Here is a 21,258-nt window from a genome sequence, read left to right as displayed (position 1 = left end):
TTCATCTCTTGTGAGGGGAGTGTTTATGCCCTCTAGTGACTGCCCAGGCGTTCGCACAGACGTGGTGGATAATTTGATCCTCTGGCGGAGATGTTGAAATGGATTGGTGTGTTATTTTCATGGGTGCTTGGCTACTGTGTACACGGTGTGGGATGTTTTTTTTTTTACATTGCTCCTTGTTATCACATTTTTTTAAGGTTGATTCATGTGCTTTATTTGTTACTCATGCTTGGTGTGTAAGCTTTCTTATTCCTCAAAAGTTTCCCTCCTTGGTTTAAAGGTAAAGTATACCTTTGGCTATTGGAACCATTTCAGTGTTTTAATCCTATACAAATTTATACATTAAAACTAACATGGAAACATTTCATTTCTAAAGGTTGTCATGTTTTTAAGATATCACTGAAAATCTGCAGCGATTATGTCCACGCAGGAAAAGTAATTCGGGAATTGGAGTACAAAATTTGAGAACCGTTACTGTCACAAAGTCTTCTCAGATTCAAACTGGGGATTAAAAACAGATAAATTTAATGCTTTAATAAGTTTTGAAAGCTGCTGTACTTTAAACCAATTAGGTTTCCTTCCTAAAATATTTTGAAATAACTGTGAATGTAGATTGCTATTAGGCGGACTTGCAAAACCACATAAACTGGGCAGAAGGAACCCAATGAACTGTTGTGTGTTCAGAATACTACTACCATCCTCCACTACCCAGAAAAGAATTACTTTTTAAACACAGTTAGAAACATATGGACAATTACTGTAATACGGTGGGATCATAAAATTTAATGCATTTTTTGGGGGTCCTGCAGGCCGGTTTGGATGAAAGTTAAGGGCAAACCTTTCCCACACGTAATGCTCGCAGAGAGAACAAAATGAGTACCGTGATACATTATGTAGGATTCGTTCATTGGCTGTGTATGGGGTCTTTATTTGCTTCATTACATGTGCAGTAGAATTCTGATAGCCTCTTTGCAGTTGAGCAAATAGTCAGGTGACTATCGCAGCATTTACACATAAGCAAGCTTGTATCTTCAGGGAAGAAGACTTGCGTAAAGATTGATAATTGATTACAAATCAGGATTGCATGGTCTGCTCAAGAAGCAATGTATTTATACAGCCATATCTTGTTTCCTTGTTGACCTTTGACACAACGCAGCCATCTTTGTCTCCCAGTCTTCACACAATGAGGGTTGTTTAACTCACATTTTTTTAAAAGGTTACTGGCCACAGTTCGTTTATTGGTTTGAATGGAAGAAAAAACAAGTGGGCTGCCATGACATGGTGAGGTGAAAGTCTATTGGAATCAATACTGTACATTCAAACTGAGACTGGATTGGTGCAGTAGTCTTACCCCTGGTTGTGTAGAGAATTGTTATCAATAGTACGTAGGGCCTATGACAATTGACATCAACGATAGCAATTCTCTAACAGTATTTTGTATTTCTAACAGGCACAGTACTTCACCCAGTTTGTGACCTGGGATTCACTTTCACAAGCTCCCCATAATCTTCAATTTAAATCAGTAGGCCTACTATTAGTACTGCATACATTAGTCATGTTATTTTGTGGTGGCAAAGTAGTCAGTGACTGAATGCACCTAATGTATGCAATATTAGCTGGTTCCATCATGAACCATGTCCACTGTGCAAGAAGTCAGTACTGTTGCACACTTTTCATCGTACATGTACGTACAGTATATACGAGCTTGATGTATACAAACTGTACACAGACTATACGTAGATTATATTAGATGCGTTTCTATGGAGCTGTGTGCATTGATCCCTTTCCCCCTTAGCAGGGAAATCCACTCATTTCTACGGGCACCTTCCATACATACACAACATAATGTGTGGCATACACAGTGCTAGAAATGGTTGGCAAAACATGTATACTGGATCCAAAGGGTCAATCTTTGTTGTCTACATAAACATCCTATTTTGGAGTTACTGTCTCTACATATCGAAGGTGTTTTTTTCTTGTTAGGGTCATCTCTTCACCCCAGTCTGGATGCCAGAGGCCCTGACCCATGCTTGAAATGCTTTGTTCCAGGCTAAAGGACCCCAAGGTCAACTGGAGGCATGTAGGGTTCTTTTGGGCTGGTTCCATTCACTGGGAGTAGGGGTGAATATTTTATGTTAAGCTGGGAGTTCAGGGATGTGAAACGGTTTGCATTTGTTTGTTTACTTATTTATTTATTTTTTCTTCAAATCCAGCATTTCGTGTTGTAATATCCACATGTGTATTGGGATGCTAATTTATAATTTATTGGTTTTTAACCATGTTTAATCTTACATTTATTTATTTGTTGCTTAAATTTTTTTTTTTAATCTTACATTTATCTCTTTATATTTATTGCTTAATTTTTTAAACAAGTAGCCTTTAAACAATTACTTCAGCGCAGGCATTGGGATGCTGAGTGTTATTTTACAATTGTGCATCTTTTTATATTGCACACATTCAGATATTTAAAGAATATTATTTGTTAAATTGGGTACAACATTTGGGTACATTTTTACTATGTTTTTAGGAGTATTATTTTCCACTGTTCTGTTTTGACATACACTTACAGGGTGCACACAACATTGGTAAGATTTTCACATATTTCACATCTAACCCCATGTATAAAGATGGCCATGGTGGGAAACTTCCCTAAAAAATATGACTGCTTGAAATGCTATAGTTTTTGAGAAATGAGTAGAACATTTAGTTTTGATCTCACACATCCAAACCTGGGAAGCTATATATCCTCCATCAGAGAGGAATATTTAGTTAATATAGTTTCAGGTATTGTAAGAAGTAGAGATATACTTTTTGTGAAGAAATAGTGAAAAGTATGTATTTTTTGTATCAATTCTTGGAAGACGTGTTGCCTTGAAAAGCACCGTTAGCTTAGCTGAACATTCTCTCAGACAGTCCCCCCCTGTAGGGGTCATCTGCCAACGATGGCTGAATATATTTTACTTGCCTAGAGTCTGTTCTAGATTCTATTTCAACATCAACCCGGCATTGTGGAAGAGTATAGTGAAATGTTTGATATCCATGGCATCGAGGCGTGAGTGTGGGATGATGAAATGAACATGATAGACAGAGCAACCCTAACATCCACCCTCCCCCACCCCCTGACACCCAGTTGGTTTTCTCCTGATGCATTAATGAAATGTATTCATGAACTTGTCCCGCAACTAAACACCAAACGTTGGTCTACATGAAGAGGCTTTTGTGCTACTAACATTCCCCCTACAAACCAACCCCCATCCTACTCTGAAAACCCAGTTGGTTTTTCTTCTATGTAATAATGAAATGTATTCATAAACTTGCCCCAATTTTAGCGCAACTGAACACCAAACCTATAATTTAAGCCCTACCAGGAGAGGCTTTTGTGCTTTTGCGCGAAAAAAGTGCATCCAATTGGTCAACTTATGGAGGTATTATTTCTTTCCTCCATGGTCAAATATTGACACACCAAAGTATCAAATCTACTGTAGGAGAGTGTCACAAAACTTACAAAAAAAGGTTTTTCAAAAGGTTTCAGAAAAACATGAAAACATGAAATGTCTCAGGGATGTTGCTGGTCCCTCTAATATCATTTCATAGCAGATTGGGGCATTTTCCAAACGCCGGCTTTGGCTCAGGCTCTTTGACACAGTGTGAAATGAACACTGCTCCAAAACCAATGATGAGCCAGAAAAAGGTTGCCATGGTCTGTCACAGAGGAATAAGAACATTCCTGCATGGTTAAACAACGACTTTTTACCCCCAACTTAAAAACAGTTCTTCCAATAGCCATACCTGGGCTAAATCTCATTGAGTTGCAAAGGCAGAAAATGCTACTGTTATAAATATCTGCTTTAATTAAGGTGAAAATTTCCAGGGACGAGTCCAAAAGAGTTTTAACACCACCATAGTTTAGCTGATAACTGTTTTTCTGGTAAGCGGAATAGTTTTTGGGGCTTAGCTGGTTTATGGAAATTCAGTTATTGTTTGGATTATGTTAGAATTATAACTAGAATAGTGAAAGAACTGATGATATTCAGCATGTGGCCAAGTTGAAAGAATCAATTTTCAAAGTTTTTGAATGATAAGTTTTGGAACTGTTTTGGGATTGTCAGTTTTGTCAGGGTATAGATTGGCAGCCTAACCACTACCCCTGGGGTGAATGCATACCGTAAGTTGTTATAATGCAGTATTAACACAAAGACTATTGTCAACAATACACACAAAGTATGCACTATACACATCGTTCTTCGTTCGTAGAACTGCACTGTACATGTGCTTACTGGGCATGCTGTTTGACACATTATGTACTATACAAAATGTAGGACTGTATTGTAATGTACAGTACCTGTACAGTGCGTATTGTAGATACAATGTACGTTGCTTATGTATAGATCTACATTGCAATTTTATTCACAAACCGTTACGTGTTCTTCACTTGTACTACCCATGGAGGATGGCCTACTACACAAGAAACCCTTCATTTCAGTGGAGTATCCATAACAAACCAGAAATTTGAACAAAAACAATAATATTCTGTTGGCCTTTGTGGTGAAAATTCTTTTTTGCGACAAATGTGACTCATGCAAACAGTTTACACTTTAAAATCCTAAATAAATTACTAACGGTTTTATAATCAGCCATTTTGGAAGTAAGAATTATCTGAAAACTTTTCATAATGAATTGGTGATTACTTTCTAAAAAATAAACATACCAGTAGACTGATTTTTTTTATTCCACACATAGTTTTCATCAAATGTTGCAGTAGTTTCCTTTAAAATTCCTACTTTTTGAACTAAAACAACACAAGTAAAATTCTGGATTTTATTTTCTTTGAATTGGTTGACGAATGAATTCAAAGCTCTCTTTTGTTTCCGGAGTTTTCACTCATAAAGGAGGCAAAAAGTACCATTGAAGAAGCTATGCCTAGACGCTATGCCTCAATTATCAAAATCACCCTGAGTCACGTGATAGCGGCATGACATTTTCCAAAGGTGGGCCCCAGGAGTCAGGGCTATACCAAAATATTTTCAGTAAAAGCAAAATAAAATGTGAAAACAAAATCCCCCACAATTTCATCGGCGTTGGAAGTGCGTTTTCTTTCCTCGGCCGATTATGCTGGTGACATCAGTTGACCTCATTTTTTATTTAAAGTCTTGTGAACTTCCCTCGCCTAAGTCACAGTCAGAGAATTAATTTAACCATTTGTGAGAAGAAGTACTAAAAAAAGGAATACACATTGCACACACACTGCACAAAATAAAACGCTGATTGGGATGGAAACACCCCTCCAAGGAAAATGCACTGTCCCTACTTGGCATGCATCCAGATTCTCTGACCAGCGAAGCCACCTTCTGTTTCCACCATGAGGTTCTACAACAGCAGCAGACCAAAAAAAAAAAAAAGAGGAAAAAAAAAATTCAAACATATTCTACGAGTCGCTTTTTCTTCTCCTCAAAACATATTCCCAATTTAAAAAAATTATACTTGAAATTACCCACCTAGTGAGTAACACATGAGTTATCTCTGTACATACAGCACAGTTATATGCAAATTGTATGCTAATTATTTCATAGTGTATTCACCAGTAATAAAATGCAAAGCATAAGCAACTTGTTACAAATCAAGAGGACATTTTCATAATTTTGAATATCTGACCAAAGACAGTTCTAAAAGTGGATAGAAATTCCTGCAGGTACTGTACAAAGTATTGTCTGTAGGCATTGAATTAATCATATGTGTGGGACAGATGTGCTTACCACCTATAAATATACTATGCTAAATGATTGTCAAGTATAAATTTAGCCTATTGTAGCAAAAATGAAAGATGATACCATGAAACACAAATTTAAAAAAACCCCATATAAAATTCAAAATTGAAAAAAAAAAAAAAAAGGAAAAACCCAAAACCTTTTATTCCCTTAAGACAGTAGACACTATTGGTAATTGTCAAAGACCAGTTTTCTCACTTGGTGTATCTCAACATATACATAAAATTAAAAACCTGTGAAAATTTGAACTCAATCGGTCGTCGAAGTTGCGAGATAATAATGAAAGGAAAAAACACCCTTGTCACACGAAGTTGTGTGCTTTTACATGGTTGATTTCGAGACCTCAAATTCTAAACTTGAGGTCTCAAAATCAAATTCGTGGAAAAATACTTTTTTCTCGAAAACTATGTCACTTCAGAGGAAGCCGTTTCTCACAATGTTTTATACCATCAACTTCTCCCCATTACTCATTACCAAGAAAGGTTTTATGCTAATAATTATTTTGGGTAATTACCAATAGTGTCCACTGCCTTTAAAGGGGATAGAAGACAATTGGTACTTTTGAAAAAAATAAATCATTAGTGGTTATAAAGATATGGTATTAAATTTTGTATAATTTGTTTTTCTCATGTTTTAGTTTGTGTTTTCTCTGATGCATACATAGTGCTTTTAAAGTCTCTAGCCAGTCAATTTAAAAGAAAGACTGGACCTCATTAAATTTTATCCAAAACATTTCAGACATCTATTTTCATGGATGTTTTTTTTTAAAACATATCAATCTTTTTGAGAAAACATAATCACATTCTTTTTCTCCATGCACAAGCTATCGTATCAGGTTGATACATATGGTTTGGGAGCCAATGGCATATATACAAAGCATTTATTGAAATGATTATTATTATTCTGATTATTTTGTTTATATATAAATACATAAAAATATAAAATCATGAAATAAATCCATTTCTAAAAAAATTCCAGATTGTACTGTAGAGCTTAAATCAAACATAAACATCTGGTGAAAAACATTTACAGAACCTCATTTTAACTCAGTTTAAAGAAAGGAAAACAGAGATATCCCTATAAAGGCAGTGGACACTATTGGTAATTACTCAAAATAATTATTAGCATAAAACCTTACTTGGTAATGAGTTATAGGGAGCTGTTGATAGTTTAAGACATTGTGAGAAACGGCTCCCTCTGAAATAACGTAGTTTTCGTGAAAGAAGTAATTTTGCATGAATTTTATTTTGAGACCTCAGATAAAGCATTATTTTGAGGTCTCGAAATCAAGCATCTGAAAGTACACAACTTCGTGTGACAATGGTGTTTTTTCTTTCATTATTATCTTGCAACTTCGACGACCAATTGAGCTAAAATTTTCACAGGTTTGTTATTATATGCATATGTTGAGATACACCAAGTGAGAAGACTAGTCTTTGACAATTACCAATAATGTCCAGTGTCTTTAAACCAAGTGAGCTTTCAGAATACAAATATATGTAATCAAAACATGAGACATTTTCTTTTCATTAAAAGAAGCATAATTCTACTTTTTTTATATTTAGAAGTAGAATATTTGAACACTTCAAAATACTTAAATTTTTTGGTTAACATAGAATTAACTGTTTATTGATATTTAATTTCCTTCTGAATTTCAAATAACTAACGAATGACAATTCTACTTTGAAGTAATCAGTAATCTGTGTTTTTGTCTTCTTTTTCTATACCATATTTTTAACAGCTATCAACATTTACAACAACCTTCATTTAGTTTTTATGGGTGCATATCACTTATAGCGGAGTTGCTTATGTCCATTTGGTTGCCGATGGCCTTTTTGTTTTTCTTCTCATTGTGGTCTGTCTTTTACTTTTTATGAACAGAATGACATGGGCGGTTGACTTTTGCTGGTAGCGCATTTAGTGTTGTACCATTGTAATCAATTACTATTTCAGAAAACAATAGACATTTATGGGAAGTATTTACTTTCATGGTCTATGAACTTCTAGGTGTTTGAGTATAAGTCTAACAAGTGTGGGTTCCCTCATTGAATATGCAAATTTTACAAAGACTGATACTTTATATTGTTGATTATTTTTTTATATTTTTTAGTGCCATTGCCCAGAGTGAAAAAGAAAGCGTTTTTAGAATCTTGGTTTCAGAAAAAAAAGGAAGCAGGAGGAGAATTTTTAATTTCATTTTTTATTTTAAAGATGGTCGCCATTCATTTAATTTTTTTGAACAACCATTGATTTAGTATAGTTTGTTCAGTTTTACAAACCTCCACTTTTACAAGAATAAATGTAAGCGTGTAACTCAACAATCTGTTTTTGACCCTATAACCGACACAGACTAAGATGTATTATTTGCCATTTTATGTTTTTTAAATCTCACTTTTAAGTGGTGAAAATCAAAATCAAATTAGTGGGCCCCTAAAAAAAGTGAGCTGGCAGGGACACTAAACATATTTTTTAAACTTTGCCTGAAAAAGAAAAGACGAATGATGAAGCACTCAAATGTTTGTTTAAAAACTTGCACTGTTCATCAAGACATTGTATACTACAAGTAACATTGCATAGTGGACTGACATACAATTTGCAAGAACCAGTTTTTGTGGAGACAAAAGACAGGCTTTAAAGACAAGGCTCGCCAAAGTCCGCCCATCTGGCATTAGGTTTGGCAAGCTTAAAGGTGTACTTAATAGCATAGCTGTGAAATAATGATGATTCACCATACGCTGTTGAACTGTGCTAACACAGAAAGGAGTTTACACTTCTCAGTGGATTTTTCTATATTTAAGAAACGTTTCGCCTTGAAAGCTTTTAAAATACACCTTTTGAAATAAGCATCTTTATTTCATTTTTTCTATATTCTGTAATTTTAAGCAACTCCAGGTCTGTGTTTGTTTAAGCACTTTGCTTTTATAACTTGATTATTAAATGGGTAAAAGGTAAAATAATGCTTATTTGTTGATAGAAAAAGGCATTAATCATCTACATTTCAAAATAAGACAAGTTGTCTTTGTTTTGTATTCAAGATGTTCTTGAAGAATTGACAAATCATTAGAAAAACAATTTCAAAAGAGATATTACTGAAGCCCGAATGTCTGCTCAAAAAACTTGTAGCACTCTTGAAAAATTAATAAGCCTCTTTCACCTGATGAAATCCCTGTCAAATTTCAAGGATAATTTGTTTTCCCGACATCTTAAAAAAACTGAAGTTTTTTTTTTGACTACTCAATATCTGAAGCAGTTCAAACCCTGGCCCCCTTTTTTGAAAGAAAAGTTCTTTAAGACTGAAAAAAATGCTGCCTCACTTCATTAATGAGGTTTAATCACAAGATGATGATGTTGCCTTTAAAGTGCTTCCCAAATGAACATCTCCAAACACCCTTGAATCATAAGTATGACTCCCTGGTCATCTGTCATTCAAGAGGACTGTGTTCTTCACTTCTTCCTTACACACAAGAAGAACACCCTAACAAGGGAAATCTGCCAGGCATTGCTCCTCACTGATTATGTAATCAAATGTAGATATTTTTTTCACAATGGTTTTGAATATGAATGGGACCTATGGGAGGGATACATGCTAAGCCTATTACTAAGGCTGGTTATTGTTTGCATGCAAGAGCCACTGAGAGCTATGTGTGGTTGTGGCCAGGTTGGAAACAAAGGATTCAGTAGAGCATACAATGATAGCTTATCTAGACTTCAGCTTGTGGTTTGTTTTTGTTCTGGAGATTTGGAATTTAAGAGAGAGGGAAGACAGAGAGAGCAAAAAGACATTTTCAGTTTGAAAGTGTTTGGACATCTCGGGTTGAAAAAAGATGCCCTACTTCGTCATACTAAATACTGATTTATTTTTAATGGATTCTTTCTTTTTCTTATTCTTTTGTTACAAAATTGTTTACAACATTTTAAATCAAATTTTTTGCAACATGCCAGACATTTGAAAGAAGCTGTTGTCGGAATCGCTTTGAAATGATCTTGTGCTCTTCTTGATTTTCCAATGGAAATGTCCTTAACACAACGAAACTCCCCCAGCCCTCGCTCCCTTAAGACGAAATTCTGTGCCAGATATTGTTTCTACCAAAGAAAGGTTTCCCCGATCGACCAAATTTATTGAAGTTTCATCTGCAAACTTTGGATACTAAATGTTATTGTTATTGTTCTCTTTAATATTAAATTTGTTCATAGATTTTAATTGCTTTTGCTTGTAAAATTGTGGACAAAACTATTATTTGTTTATTATTTGTTGATTATTTGGAAATGTCTTCAATAGTTTTCTCCGATGATTGTGTCTTTAGGAATGCTGTCACTATTAAATAGAAATCATTTTGGTTTTTAGTTTTGTAATTGTATTTAATATCTACAATTCTAATTCTTTTGAGGGTAATAATTCTGATTCGAACTGTATTCACCAGTTACATTGAATTTATATCTAGCCAAAATATGTAGTTTGTTTTGAAATTACTTGAAAACCAGTTATGGGAAGTCAGTATTTAATTAGCTTTGATAAAACCTTATCAAGTAAATATCACCTTTTCAAAAACATGGAAAGTACTTGTCATGCAGGAAAGGTTCACATAATTTGCTCTAAAACATGTTGCCCTGTTCTGGCCTGGGCACCCCTTAAAAAGTTTCCCATAGGTTCGAAGGTATCCAATAAAATTGAAATGAAAATAGCCTTGCCCCCTTTCAAATAAGAAATTCCAGGACTGGTTTCAGGACAATTGTTGACAGAACAGTACTGAGTTACAGTTTGCTCAAAATGTTTAAAATCATTACTGGGTTGTTCCCAGAAACAACGGGTGCTTCCTAGAAGTGATTATGGCATTGTTATCACCGGTGGACTACCAGTTTCCTCTGGATTTTTGCTCAATGGCAAGCTTCAAACTACTTTGCTATTAAAGGTTTGCTGTCGTTCTTGTATTTTAAAGTGTACATTGTATAGTAGTAACTGGTGGTGAAACTTTTCACCTATGCCGCTTATTTGTTTGGGGGTTTTCATTTTAGATAACTTGATAACTTTTTTTTTAACCCAAACTCATTTGAGCGTTTTTGTAGGATCTTTTCCGAGCTAGACAACATCCAACATCGTATTATGGTAACCAAACACCCAAACTGTTGGACTCTGATTCTGGCAGTGTGCGAGATCCCATATAAATCACTTATTTATTTATTTCATTACACATCCGACATTTCAGGTGCCGATAACAGGATATGAACAGGAATTGAGTAGAAATGTTCAATTTTAGATGTGGGAGGAAAACCCCAATTGGGAACACCCATGGAATCAGTTAGGGACTGAAAAACCAGTTCCCATCAGGCCTGGAATTTCATCTTTGAGAGGGCAAGGCCATTTTCGTTTTGAAAAGGGCACTTCCATTGGTCAAATCTATGGGAAATTTTTGAAGGGGCACCAAGGCCTTGACAGGGGCACGAAGGCCTTGACAAGGACAACAGATGCCATGGCCTCCATGTAATTCCAGACAGAAACTATTGCCTCCAGGGGCTTATTTCATAGAGCTGCTTAAGCAAAAAATTTGCTTAAGCACGAAAATAGCTCGCTTATTTTATACATGTTACTGGCCAAAATTTCACGCCAGATACATTGCTTGTGACTGGTATTTAGCTGTTGTTTACTTAGCATAACAATTGAGTGGAGTCTTGGCTGGTAATCTGATTTTATTAAGCAGGGATTTTTTTGCTTAAGCAAAATTTTGTGCTTAAGCAGCTCTATGAAATTGGGCCCAGGGCCTCTGTGTAATCCAAGGCTCTGGTCTAAGATGGGATTCAAACCTAGGTCCATACAGGTGAAAGGCAAAGAAACCACTGAGCCAACCTGATGCCCATTCAATCAATTGTACAGAATGCAGTCAAACAAAATCAAACAGGCTTTTGAAGAATTTTGGTGTTTAGGGTTCATTGATACTGGCAAACGCGACAATTTGTAATACGGTAAACAAAATATTTGTGTGGGAAAGGCAGAGGAGTCTGTTAAGGTAGTTTGTATTTCCGTACAACCTTCACAATTTTTTGAAAACTTTGCCCCAAAATGACGCACAGTGTAAAAATGTCCCACCCTATTCAAATCATGGAGATGTTAAGGGCAAATTGGGTTGGCCCCTATTTCTGTTGCAATCAGAATCTTTACTTACACAGGGAACAAGACAAAGTTACTGCAATGATGATGTTTTGAATGCACCACAAACTCACTGGATATCACAGATCAGCCAAACTATTCAGTGTTGATAGAGGGCGCTCTTCAAATTTAGTGCCCCATTGATAACTACTGACAGTGCATCCACTAACAATATCCAACACTGGCAGTTACCCCACTATATTTATTTGTGCACATCACAATGTGTTCATTTTGTACAAATGTAGAACTAAATAAATTGGGTCCGTATTTTCACATGGAAGGGGATTGAATAATTTCCAAGACTTTGGAGGGCGTTTGTTTGTATTATTTTCATTCCATCTAAACAAAAATAAGTGTTGTGTTGTTGTATAGACAATCTTGACTTATTCATTGAGATATCACATTTTCATTGATTTACTACAAATACGCACTTCTATATTTGAAATAACTTGTTGTTTTCAGACAAGTCTAACTCTATTTTTGATTGTTTTTTCTTCTTTGTTTAAATTTGACTCGATAAATTATTGATGTATATCAAAAACATCAATAACATTGTGTATTTTAATTCCTTCAATAACTTTTTATTTGATTGTTGTGAATGAAATAGATTTATTATTGTTGGAACTTAAAGCAGTTCCAATATAGCTTGGTATTCAGAACCATAAATTTACGAAACTAACTTCCAACACATCTAAATTATTCTGAAACTGTCATAGGATCTAAAATAAATACAGAGAGACTTGAGTTTTCGCTTGCGATTAAGATCTAATCACAACAAACTGTTTTCCAAAATTACATTCGCCATTCCTAAAAATACTAAAACAATTCACAGCCCTTCCGGATTATATATTCAGAGTTGAACATTTGGCATTTATTTGCTGGTGATTTTGTTTGTGTTTGTGTTTGCGGACAAGCCAGTACACATGGATTTCCTATGCACATACTACCTAGCCAAGCCAGTGGGGTCACTTCCAAAGCTTGTGCATATATAATAAGCATTGGCCACCAAGGGCAAACCAAGGCTCTTGAATTCACCGTGCTTACTCCCCTGTGTGGTTCATGCGAAGCTGAGGCCTCCCCACTGCTCAGAAGGTTTACGTTTTCGTAGTTCAAAGGGTCAGCTCTGGGACATGTTGTACTGGGGGTGGTATTACATAAAGTAACATAAAGTTAAATATTGCCCTGCAACCTAGCATGGTGGATTTGGGGCTATTGTTGTGTGTAAATGTACTGGAAGTTGACTAAACTAAGCTTCGGCCACATGCTACAGTACTGTGCTCCAAGCGGCCTATTGTTAACGTAGTATTGATTATTATAAAAAAAAGTAGCCAGGATTCAAGCCCCTGGATTTTTTTCTGTCTTCATTGAATGGGTTGAGCAAAGTATAGGAAGTCACTAGTGTTTACTTAGTGGCCCTGAATGGGGCTCCCAGTATTGTAATCTCTTTTGTGTGGATAGAACAGATTTTTAAAAAGGGAGTGAGATCCATGCTGATCCTAGGGTTATCTTGTGGTTGGGTGAATGCCTATGTGGCCCAGTGCCATGAGCACGAAGGTTACACCTAGACAAAGTAACTGGTATTGAGAGAGGTACAATTGCATAGTGGAGTAGCAACTTCCCAGTTAACTACAGACTCCCTGTTTTTATTTATTCAGAACGCTGTTTATGTGTGATTAGCACAGGCTGATATTGATTTTTTTTGTCACTGACTTGTAGGTAGACCCCTGTAGTAGAAGGTGTTTGTAAGCTGATTGGGGTCGGCTTTACTTAAGGGGACTTGATGGGGTCTTAAAAATTCCTCCGCAAACATCTTAATCAAAGAGAGCTGGCCTTTAAGATAAATTGTCCGAAATGATTTATCTCTATTCATTGTTGTTGCTACTCTGTCACCTTCATTAATGTAATAATGTAATTAACATTCAACAATGATAATCTATATTTCTACAACATTCACGTCAGTGTTTTTACTTGCAAATTTAGGGTTTGAGTTCTTGGTTTTTGTGCAAAGAGGATAATTTAAACCTGAATATTACAATTAAGTTTGTTTTAAGACATTACATTTGAATTTGAAACCTTGATGGTACATGTTTTGGGGATCACCCTTATGTTGTTTTTTCATGTTTTCTACATTTTCTTTGAACAAAACACAAATTTAATATTCTTTTACTTATTGATTTCTCCTTTATTCGTTATTTTATCAAGTAGTAAAATATTAGGGAAAGTGTCTGACTGAGTCTTGAACAATTTTGGGTTATTGGTTAGTGCTGGATATGAACCCGCAACCTCCTGATTAATGTTCCAGCGCTCAACCAACTGTGCTCTCCAACCCTTATGTTGGTGGTTTCCCAATTTTTCAGTTTGGGTTGTCAGTTAGAAGCCATTCAACTTGTCACATTTTTTGTTGATATTAATGTTATCTTTTGAAATTAAGTTGATGTCTTTGGGTGAAAAGCTTGTCTGTTATGTAATAGGCCTAAAAAATGAAATATTGAGGTGAATCGATGGTAGATACAGTTCTGTTGGAAATTAAATGAGAGAATTGCATTTGAATACAAATTTAAATGCAATAAGGTGATGACTGGAAAGGTGTTCCAGTAGTTCACAAGATGTGGGAGTAATTTCTCACATTGTGAGTTGGTGCGTTTTTTCCCCCAATAATCATAATATTGGATGCCCTTTGTCTTGTGTTGAATTTAAATTAGAAAGTGTGATTGGTTTGTCGTTAAATTCATTATGCTGACTTCTTTTTTGCTCAAGTCGGAACCCTGTTAGCGTTAAAACACACTGTCGTCCCAAAATGATATATTGATTACCGGGTATGTAGTACCCAGAAGTCCTACTTTTTGTTGCACCATGCTGATTTTCTAGGTCAACGTTGGTACTCCATGTTGTCAATGACCATACTTGTTGCATAGGCCCACATCTTATCTGCACACTTCTTCACAGTGGGGTAATTTTCTTTGCCGTCAACTCACTACAAGAAGTCCTTTGCTCTTCCCCCTGGATTGCTTCCAAATGCCCCGAGGGGGTAGATATTATTCCTGGACAGTATTCAGTGCCAAGAGGCCCTTAAATATATAAAATTACATGCCAAAGTTTGTACCGATGAAGCCATATTGAATTCAGTGTTTCCCCTGCATTATCTTTGTGTTGCTGACTTCTTTCTTATACTTGATGATTTTGGCTTGTTTTCTGATGAATCTTTAGATTTTGGCTTGTTTTCTGATGAATCTTAAGATTTTGGCTTGTTTTCTGATGAATCTTAAGATTTCAGCTTGTTTTCTGATGAATCTTAAGATTTTGGATTGGTTTCTGATGAATCTTAAGATTTTTGATTGGTCTCTGATGGCATGTCTTCTTATGTTTAGTTAGTATTACTGTTACGCTTTCTATAAGTTGTGTTACCTCAAAATCAAATGTTAATTAACACTAACAGAAATATTTAAGGTCGGATAATTGTTTTCAGATCTTAAAATTTTCCTGATTATTTTGGTTTAAATAGTTGCAGGCATCAAGTTTGTCTGGAATTTTCTTTGATGTCCTGTAACATTAAGATTTTCTATTAGATCTTTGTCTTGCTTGTTTGGGGTACCAGTCAGATGTAAAACACCATTGATGGGGTCTTCATTTTTTTCATGCCTCTCTTATGACTTGTTGATCTTAATCTTTCACAAGTTTCTTATTTCAGGCATATGTTGGTTCTTACAAACTGCAGATACTGGTCTTTGAAGGTTACCAATGTTACGTCCGAGTGCTTAGGACTTAGGACCCAATTTATCTGCATATTGTTGATTGCCTTAGTCTTGTCACTTAAATGATTATTTGTTGCTTTTTCCCCTGTTTGATTATAGAGAGGGAGGCCGAACCCACACTTGGATGTCAATGGCGAACAACCCGTAGCACCATTTCTTCACAAGGTACACACTTTCTCTTCAGTTTAGTTAAAGACGTTTTTGGGACACTAGGTGGCAGCAGACTTACCAAGTAAATCCATTGTTCCCTGTAATGTGCTCATCAGAACTCTGAAACAATGGAAAGTTACCTGGTAAATCTGCTGCATCCTAGTGTTCTTAAGTCTCCCATTGATCGGGAGGAGTTGTGTAAATTTGTGAAAGATTGCTTTACATCACAAGGCCATGGATGGCCCACTTCAAGGTGAGGACTGCACTTATCTGTTACCAAGGGCCACGTTGCCACCTACTACTCCCGGGGCTGACACAGTCCGTAAGGATGTAGGAAGGGGTATCATCCACTAGGAGCTTCCTACTCCTGGGGCTGAAACAGGGTTACTCCCTTCACAGTCTGTAAGGATGTAGGCATGGGTATCATCCACTAGGAGCCACCTACTCCTGGGGCTGAAACAGGGTTACTCCCCTCACAGTCCATAAGGATGTAGGCATGGGTATCATCCACTAGGAGCCACCTACTCCTGGGGCTGAAACAGGGTTACCCCCTTCACAGTCTGTTTCTGTAAGGACGTAGGAAGGGGTATCATCCACTAGGAGCTTCCTACTCCTGGGGCTGAAACAGGGTAACTCCCTTCACAGTCCATAAGGATGTAGGCATGGGTATCATCCACTAGGAGCCACCTACTCATGGGGCTGAAACAGGGTTACCCCCTTCACAGTCTGTTTCTGTAAGGATGTAGGTAGGGGTATCATCCACTAGGAGCCTAGCAAGGATTATAATCATCTGTTTTTTTACTTTTCTTTCTACATTGCCCAAGTTGTCTTTTGTCAACAACAATGTCAAAGCCCTTTTTCCTTTGTAAGCGAAATGCCTGGCTGTTGTTTGATAAGTGTGTTTAACAGAAGATAATGTCACATTCCTCACAGCTGATATGTTTTCCACGTCAGTTAATATTGTTTTCCCATTTTGAAGTAAATTAGTCTCGCCACAAATTGCCCTTGGTGCCATCATTAGCTTTTAGTTTTCTTGTCTAGTCATGTTAGTGCGTCAAGGTCGTATGTAGCTTTTATTTGTATACATGTGAGGCTCTAACATTAAATTTGTTTCCGAGTCCAATGCCTTTAGTTCCTTGCATGCATTATTTGGAAGGGTTGACAAAGATACGGCTTTGTTGCAGATCGCAAAATTACACGACTCCAAAGGCCACAACTTGTTCAATGCAATGACCTTGTTGCTAAGGCGGGAGGGTCTGAGAACAGTCAAATTTATATCATTACCATGGTTACCAATATGGGGGTAGATCTCATCAATGCATAAGAATGATTCTTTAGGGCAGTAAATGTTCCTATTTTTTTTTCTCCTAATTTTTGTGAAACCAAATAAGGAGATCATAGCACCATTTGTTATGTTTTGGTTCTTTTTATTCAGCAGATAAATATATTGAATCATTACCAATAACTTTATACTTTAGAAAAACTTGCATGTGTGCCATCAGTTTATCATATGTACAAGCAAAATTTGAGGAGGGCTCCTTCAATGATAGACTAAATGAGGTCAAATGAAGATTGCTCATTGGTCTGTCCTGCACTCTGCATTTTTATTGTTCTTTCATCATGATATCTCTAAGATTGAGAGGTTATGACGTCAGGGCATAAGGTCTATAGCAAATTTTCTTTTTTGACAATAGGAAACAATTTTGTGAGTTGGTTAAAATTTAAATGAACATGCAACAGGAACAAATGTTCTACCTAAAGACCATTCTATCAATTGGTATCCAGTTTTGCACCAGTTAAAACACAATGCTTGTCTTGGCCCAAACAGTATTGCACCACTTAAAATACAATGCTTGTCTTGGCCCAAACATCTCTTTTTTTAGTGTCAGGGGGTCAGTCTTATTGCAATAAAAATTCACAACAAGAACAAGCACCAAAGTAAAAGGAAAATAAAAAACTCCATATTTGAGTTTCAAAAGTACAGCATAAAAAAGCTGCTGACACTTCTAAAATACTACCGGTACTACTGAGGCAGAGATTTACCTCGTTATGTGTGGAAATGTGCAGTAGAGAAGAATTTTTATTTCTGTTAACACAAACACTACAGATATTAGGGGGATAAATCGCCAGCTTTCAGTAAAACTGGGTCCCCATCAAAATGGAAAATGTGGATTTCCCTTAAAGTGCATCCCATCTGTGAGGTGGAGCTCTTACAAAGCCAACATGGCAAGCACATAATCGTGAGCTTTGTATTTGGCAAGGTGCACTCATCCGACGTCCATTTTTGCAAGGGGGGGGGGGAAGAACGCTTGTGACGTCAGGACCTCAAATTGGCACAAAGGAATTTCACATGGTACAGACACTGTATCAACCTTTGGGATAAGTCTTTCTCGGCAACAAACCGATCGGCAATGGCGAATTAGAATCAGTGACGTCAAAACCTGAAACTAGCGCAAGTGACTCGTGCAATTTAGGACACATAATAAGGTATCGTCAGCATTTTCTCAAAGAGACAGTTTTGTATAAAAAAATTGCAAAACTTGTAATTTACACATTTTTGAGGTTTTTGTTTAAATTCAAATCAATCATTTTTTCCCAGTTTCTTGTTAATGAAATCATTCATATTTTATGAAGTGAAATTCTGATATTAAGATAATTAAACTATTAACTTTATAGTTAATAAGCTTAGGTGATTTACAGTTACCAAAACACTGATTTAAAAAATACTGATTTCCACCATGACAATCGTTATACCATATAAGTTACGGGCGAATCTGTCAACATTGATGTTTTTATAATCTTGCCAATGTTGTGCACACCCTGTTACCCACAGTGGTAAAATATCTGTTTCTATTTTCACACATCTCTATCACTGGATAGGGCTGCCCATGTTTTAGGTGTCTAGAAAGTGACAACCAATCATCATAAACAAAATTATCTTAATAAGAGCGAGAGATACGAGGGCCTCTATTAAACGTTGTTGACAGACCATTCAATTGTCGTTGTCCGCACAAGCCTTGACGCAGCTAGAAATGACGAGATGCGGTCATCGCATCTAGGCTATTAGCCTAGTTTAGTTTAGCGCGAGTAAATACAGCGATGTTAGCGTAGACGAGTTGCAGGCCTGACACTTCACAGCGGCAGTGGAGGCAATCGTCCCCTGGTCATTGCCTTGATGCCCCTTTGAAATGTTCCAGTAGAAGTTTCAATTTCGGTCAATGAGGTGCTCTTGCCCGAGGAACAAATCGCCATGCCCTTACAAGAGCAAGGTATCCGGCCTGCAATGTATACGTTTAAATATGAGCTGTCTTTTAGCTGTTACTTGATAACGACCAGAATGGCAAAGGGCTTTTTATATTCATAATTTTGTTTACTTTACATCATGATAAAAACTACCTGAAATATTTGTCTTTACTTAATATTCAAATTGATTTGGCAACTGATGATTTCAATAGGAGACTCTTCAGATGCTGACGGCAGCAGACAAAATGTTATTTTTTTGCGGCTCTGAGCATGCGTGCATGCTCAGTACTGTGCGCGCAGGTCTGAGTACGTGCAATATTATGAAAAAAGGACCGTCTGAAAGTCTCCCATTAGGTGAATGCCAATTTTTGTTTTTAATAAAAAAAAAAAAAACCCTAAACATATGTAAGATATGTCTGCAAGTCCTTCACAACAAAACAAATATGTTAAAAATTGTCTGTCATTCTTTAATACCTAATGTCTTTTAACATGATATTTACTTGTCCTTGAAGATAAATTTTACCATGGCTGTTGGTAAGAGGAAAGGAAATAATGTCTTCATAAAAAACAAACCTTCCTTTGAAATGTACACTTACAGACGACAGAAATGAATTATTTTATTTGAACATTTCAGGGGGCCCCGAGGCAGTGACCAATTAGGGGCAGAGAGGCTTTTGCCTCCAGCGCTTCCGTAGAGTTCAAGGTCTGGTTGGAGACAAAAAATTGTCTGTTTATGCTTAATTCAAAAGCAAATTTTAAGCAATTGTCTGTGAAATCACCCGATCTCAAACATCCTTGGTGTTGTGAAATTCTTTTTATATTCACAGAAACAGCCAGACTTTAGACTTGCGTTTTATAAGAAATTTAATATGGCTGTTGCAAAGGTTAAAAAAAAAAGATACAAAAATCACACACACTTCTTCACTCCAAAATAACCTAGCACTGTATAATACTCAGTACTTTCCCGAGTTCTGAGAAAAAAAAATCATAGGCATATTACCGGGGTGGGATTCGCAATTCTAGAGCAGTGTATTACCAACTAGAAAGTACTGAGTATTCATTGCTGACACGCATCGGTGTAAAACCAAAAATAACGCCCGTTGCAACATTCAAATTGAATCTCTTAACAGTCACAAAAGCCAATATTTTTTATCACCAATGCAAGTTTAACACCTATTAAATAATGTGTTTTTGCTGTTCTTTTTCCAGAGCGGAGCAGCTCCCAGTCCAGTATTAGGTCAGATGCCCCCTAACGATGGAATGCCTCCCAGCGGTCCAATGCCTCCAGGCTTCTTTCAGGTACGTTGATCTCTTGACCTCTGACCTTTGACATTTGTCCTCATTCCATCTCCACTGTATGTAGTACTTGATGTTATTTGCATGGTTGTCTTAGAAACATCCTGTTGTGTAAAACAGATCATATATTATTTCATTGTAATTACATGTCATTAATCTCATTAGGGATTGAGAGATATTTTGGTTTTATCTCTTGCGGTTGTAGGAAGAAACCCAAATTTCATTCAGTACAATTTTGGCTTCTTCTTGTAGTGCTACAGAGCTGTTTTACCCAAAGTTAATTTTACTCTGGCAAACAATTTTTCTTGAAATACAATCACATTTTCTGACTTGCTGGGTACAAAGAATCGTTTCGACTTATTGAGGATGGCTAATAGCTGTATATTCTTTTTATTTTAAATCGGGGGATTGGAAAAAATTATCTCTAGTAGGTTAATCTCTAGTATTGAACAAGGGCAAGCCTTTCAAAACAGGAAACTGACTGGGTAATCTTAAAAAGTATTAGGAATAAATGGTGTTACAGTGCCTTTGTCTACCTATTGGTGTCAAGTTCCTAGTATGCTTTGGTAGAATCATCACATCTACAAGTGAGAGGAACCAGTCTATTTCAGCTTCTCTCTGCATTTAGTCTTTAAGCAATGTGAAAAGCCCAACTGGGATTCTATACCCAAGTTAAGATTTAACTGTTGTGGCATTCTATAGTCTTTATAACCCAAGTGAGAAGCTCTACTGGAATTCTATTCTTTACCCCAAGTTTAAAATGTAAAAAACAAGCGACACATTTTGGAATGTGTCGCTTGTTGTTTTACAAAATTTTTTTTAGAGCAGGCCAGCATGTATGTATCACGTGTTTACTACCTGTTTAGACATAGATGTATTTAACTGAATTACATTGTAAGAATAAGGCTAT

At 36.4% G+C, this 21,258-nt stretch overlaps 2 protein-coding genes and 1 long non-coding RNA gene across 17 annotated transcripts in view; 1 reads left to right on the top strand and 2 right to left on the bottom strand.

The window, feature by feature from the left end:
• The window catches only part of LOC139946457 (uncharacterized), a 239,464-nt gene that overhangs the window by 94,850 nt on the left and 123,356 nt on the right, over positions 1 to 21,258 (bottom strand). The window lies entirely within an intron of this gene.
• The window catches only part of LOC139945708 (single-stranded DNA-binding protein 3-like), a 128,999-nt gene that overhangs the window by 31,065 nt on the left and 76,676 nt on the right, over positions 1 to 21,258 (top strand). For all 15 annotated transcript variants that reach the window (XM_071943056.1, XM_071943063.1, XM_071943069.1 and 12 more), the window contains 2 exons: positions 15,759 to 15,824; positions 20,262 to 20,351. In XM_071943056.1, the coding sequence (XP_071799157.1) occupies positions 15,759 to 15,824; positions 20,262 to 20,351 (156 nt within the window). The remainder of the gene's footprint in view (positions 1 to 15,758; positions 15,825 to 20,261; positions 20,352 to 21,258) is intronic.
• Positions 20,317 to 21,258, bottom strand: part of LOC139945709 (uncharacterized) — a 39,853-nt gene continuing 38,911 nt past the window's right edge. Inside the window, exon 10 of the long non-coding RNA XR_011787167.1 lies at positions 20,317 to 20,452. This is a non-coding gene — a long non-coding RNA (uncharacterized lncRNA). The remainder of the gene's footprint in view (positions 20,453 to 21,258) is intronic.

Source organism: Asterias amurensis, chromosome 13 (assembly GCF_032118995.1).
Source record: "Asterias amurensis chromosome 13, ASM3211899v1".
In the NCBI taxonomy this organism is placed as follows: Eukaryota; Metazoa; Echinodermata; class Asteroidea; order Forcipulatida; family Asteriidae; genus Asterias; species Asterias amurensis.
Note: the sequence above shows the minus strand (reverse complement) of the source record. Positions and strands in the feature narration are given on the sequence as shown.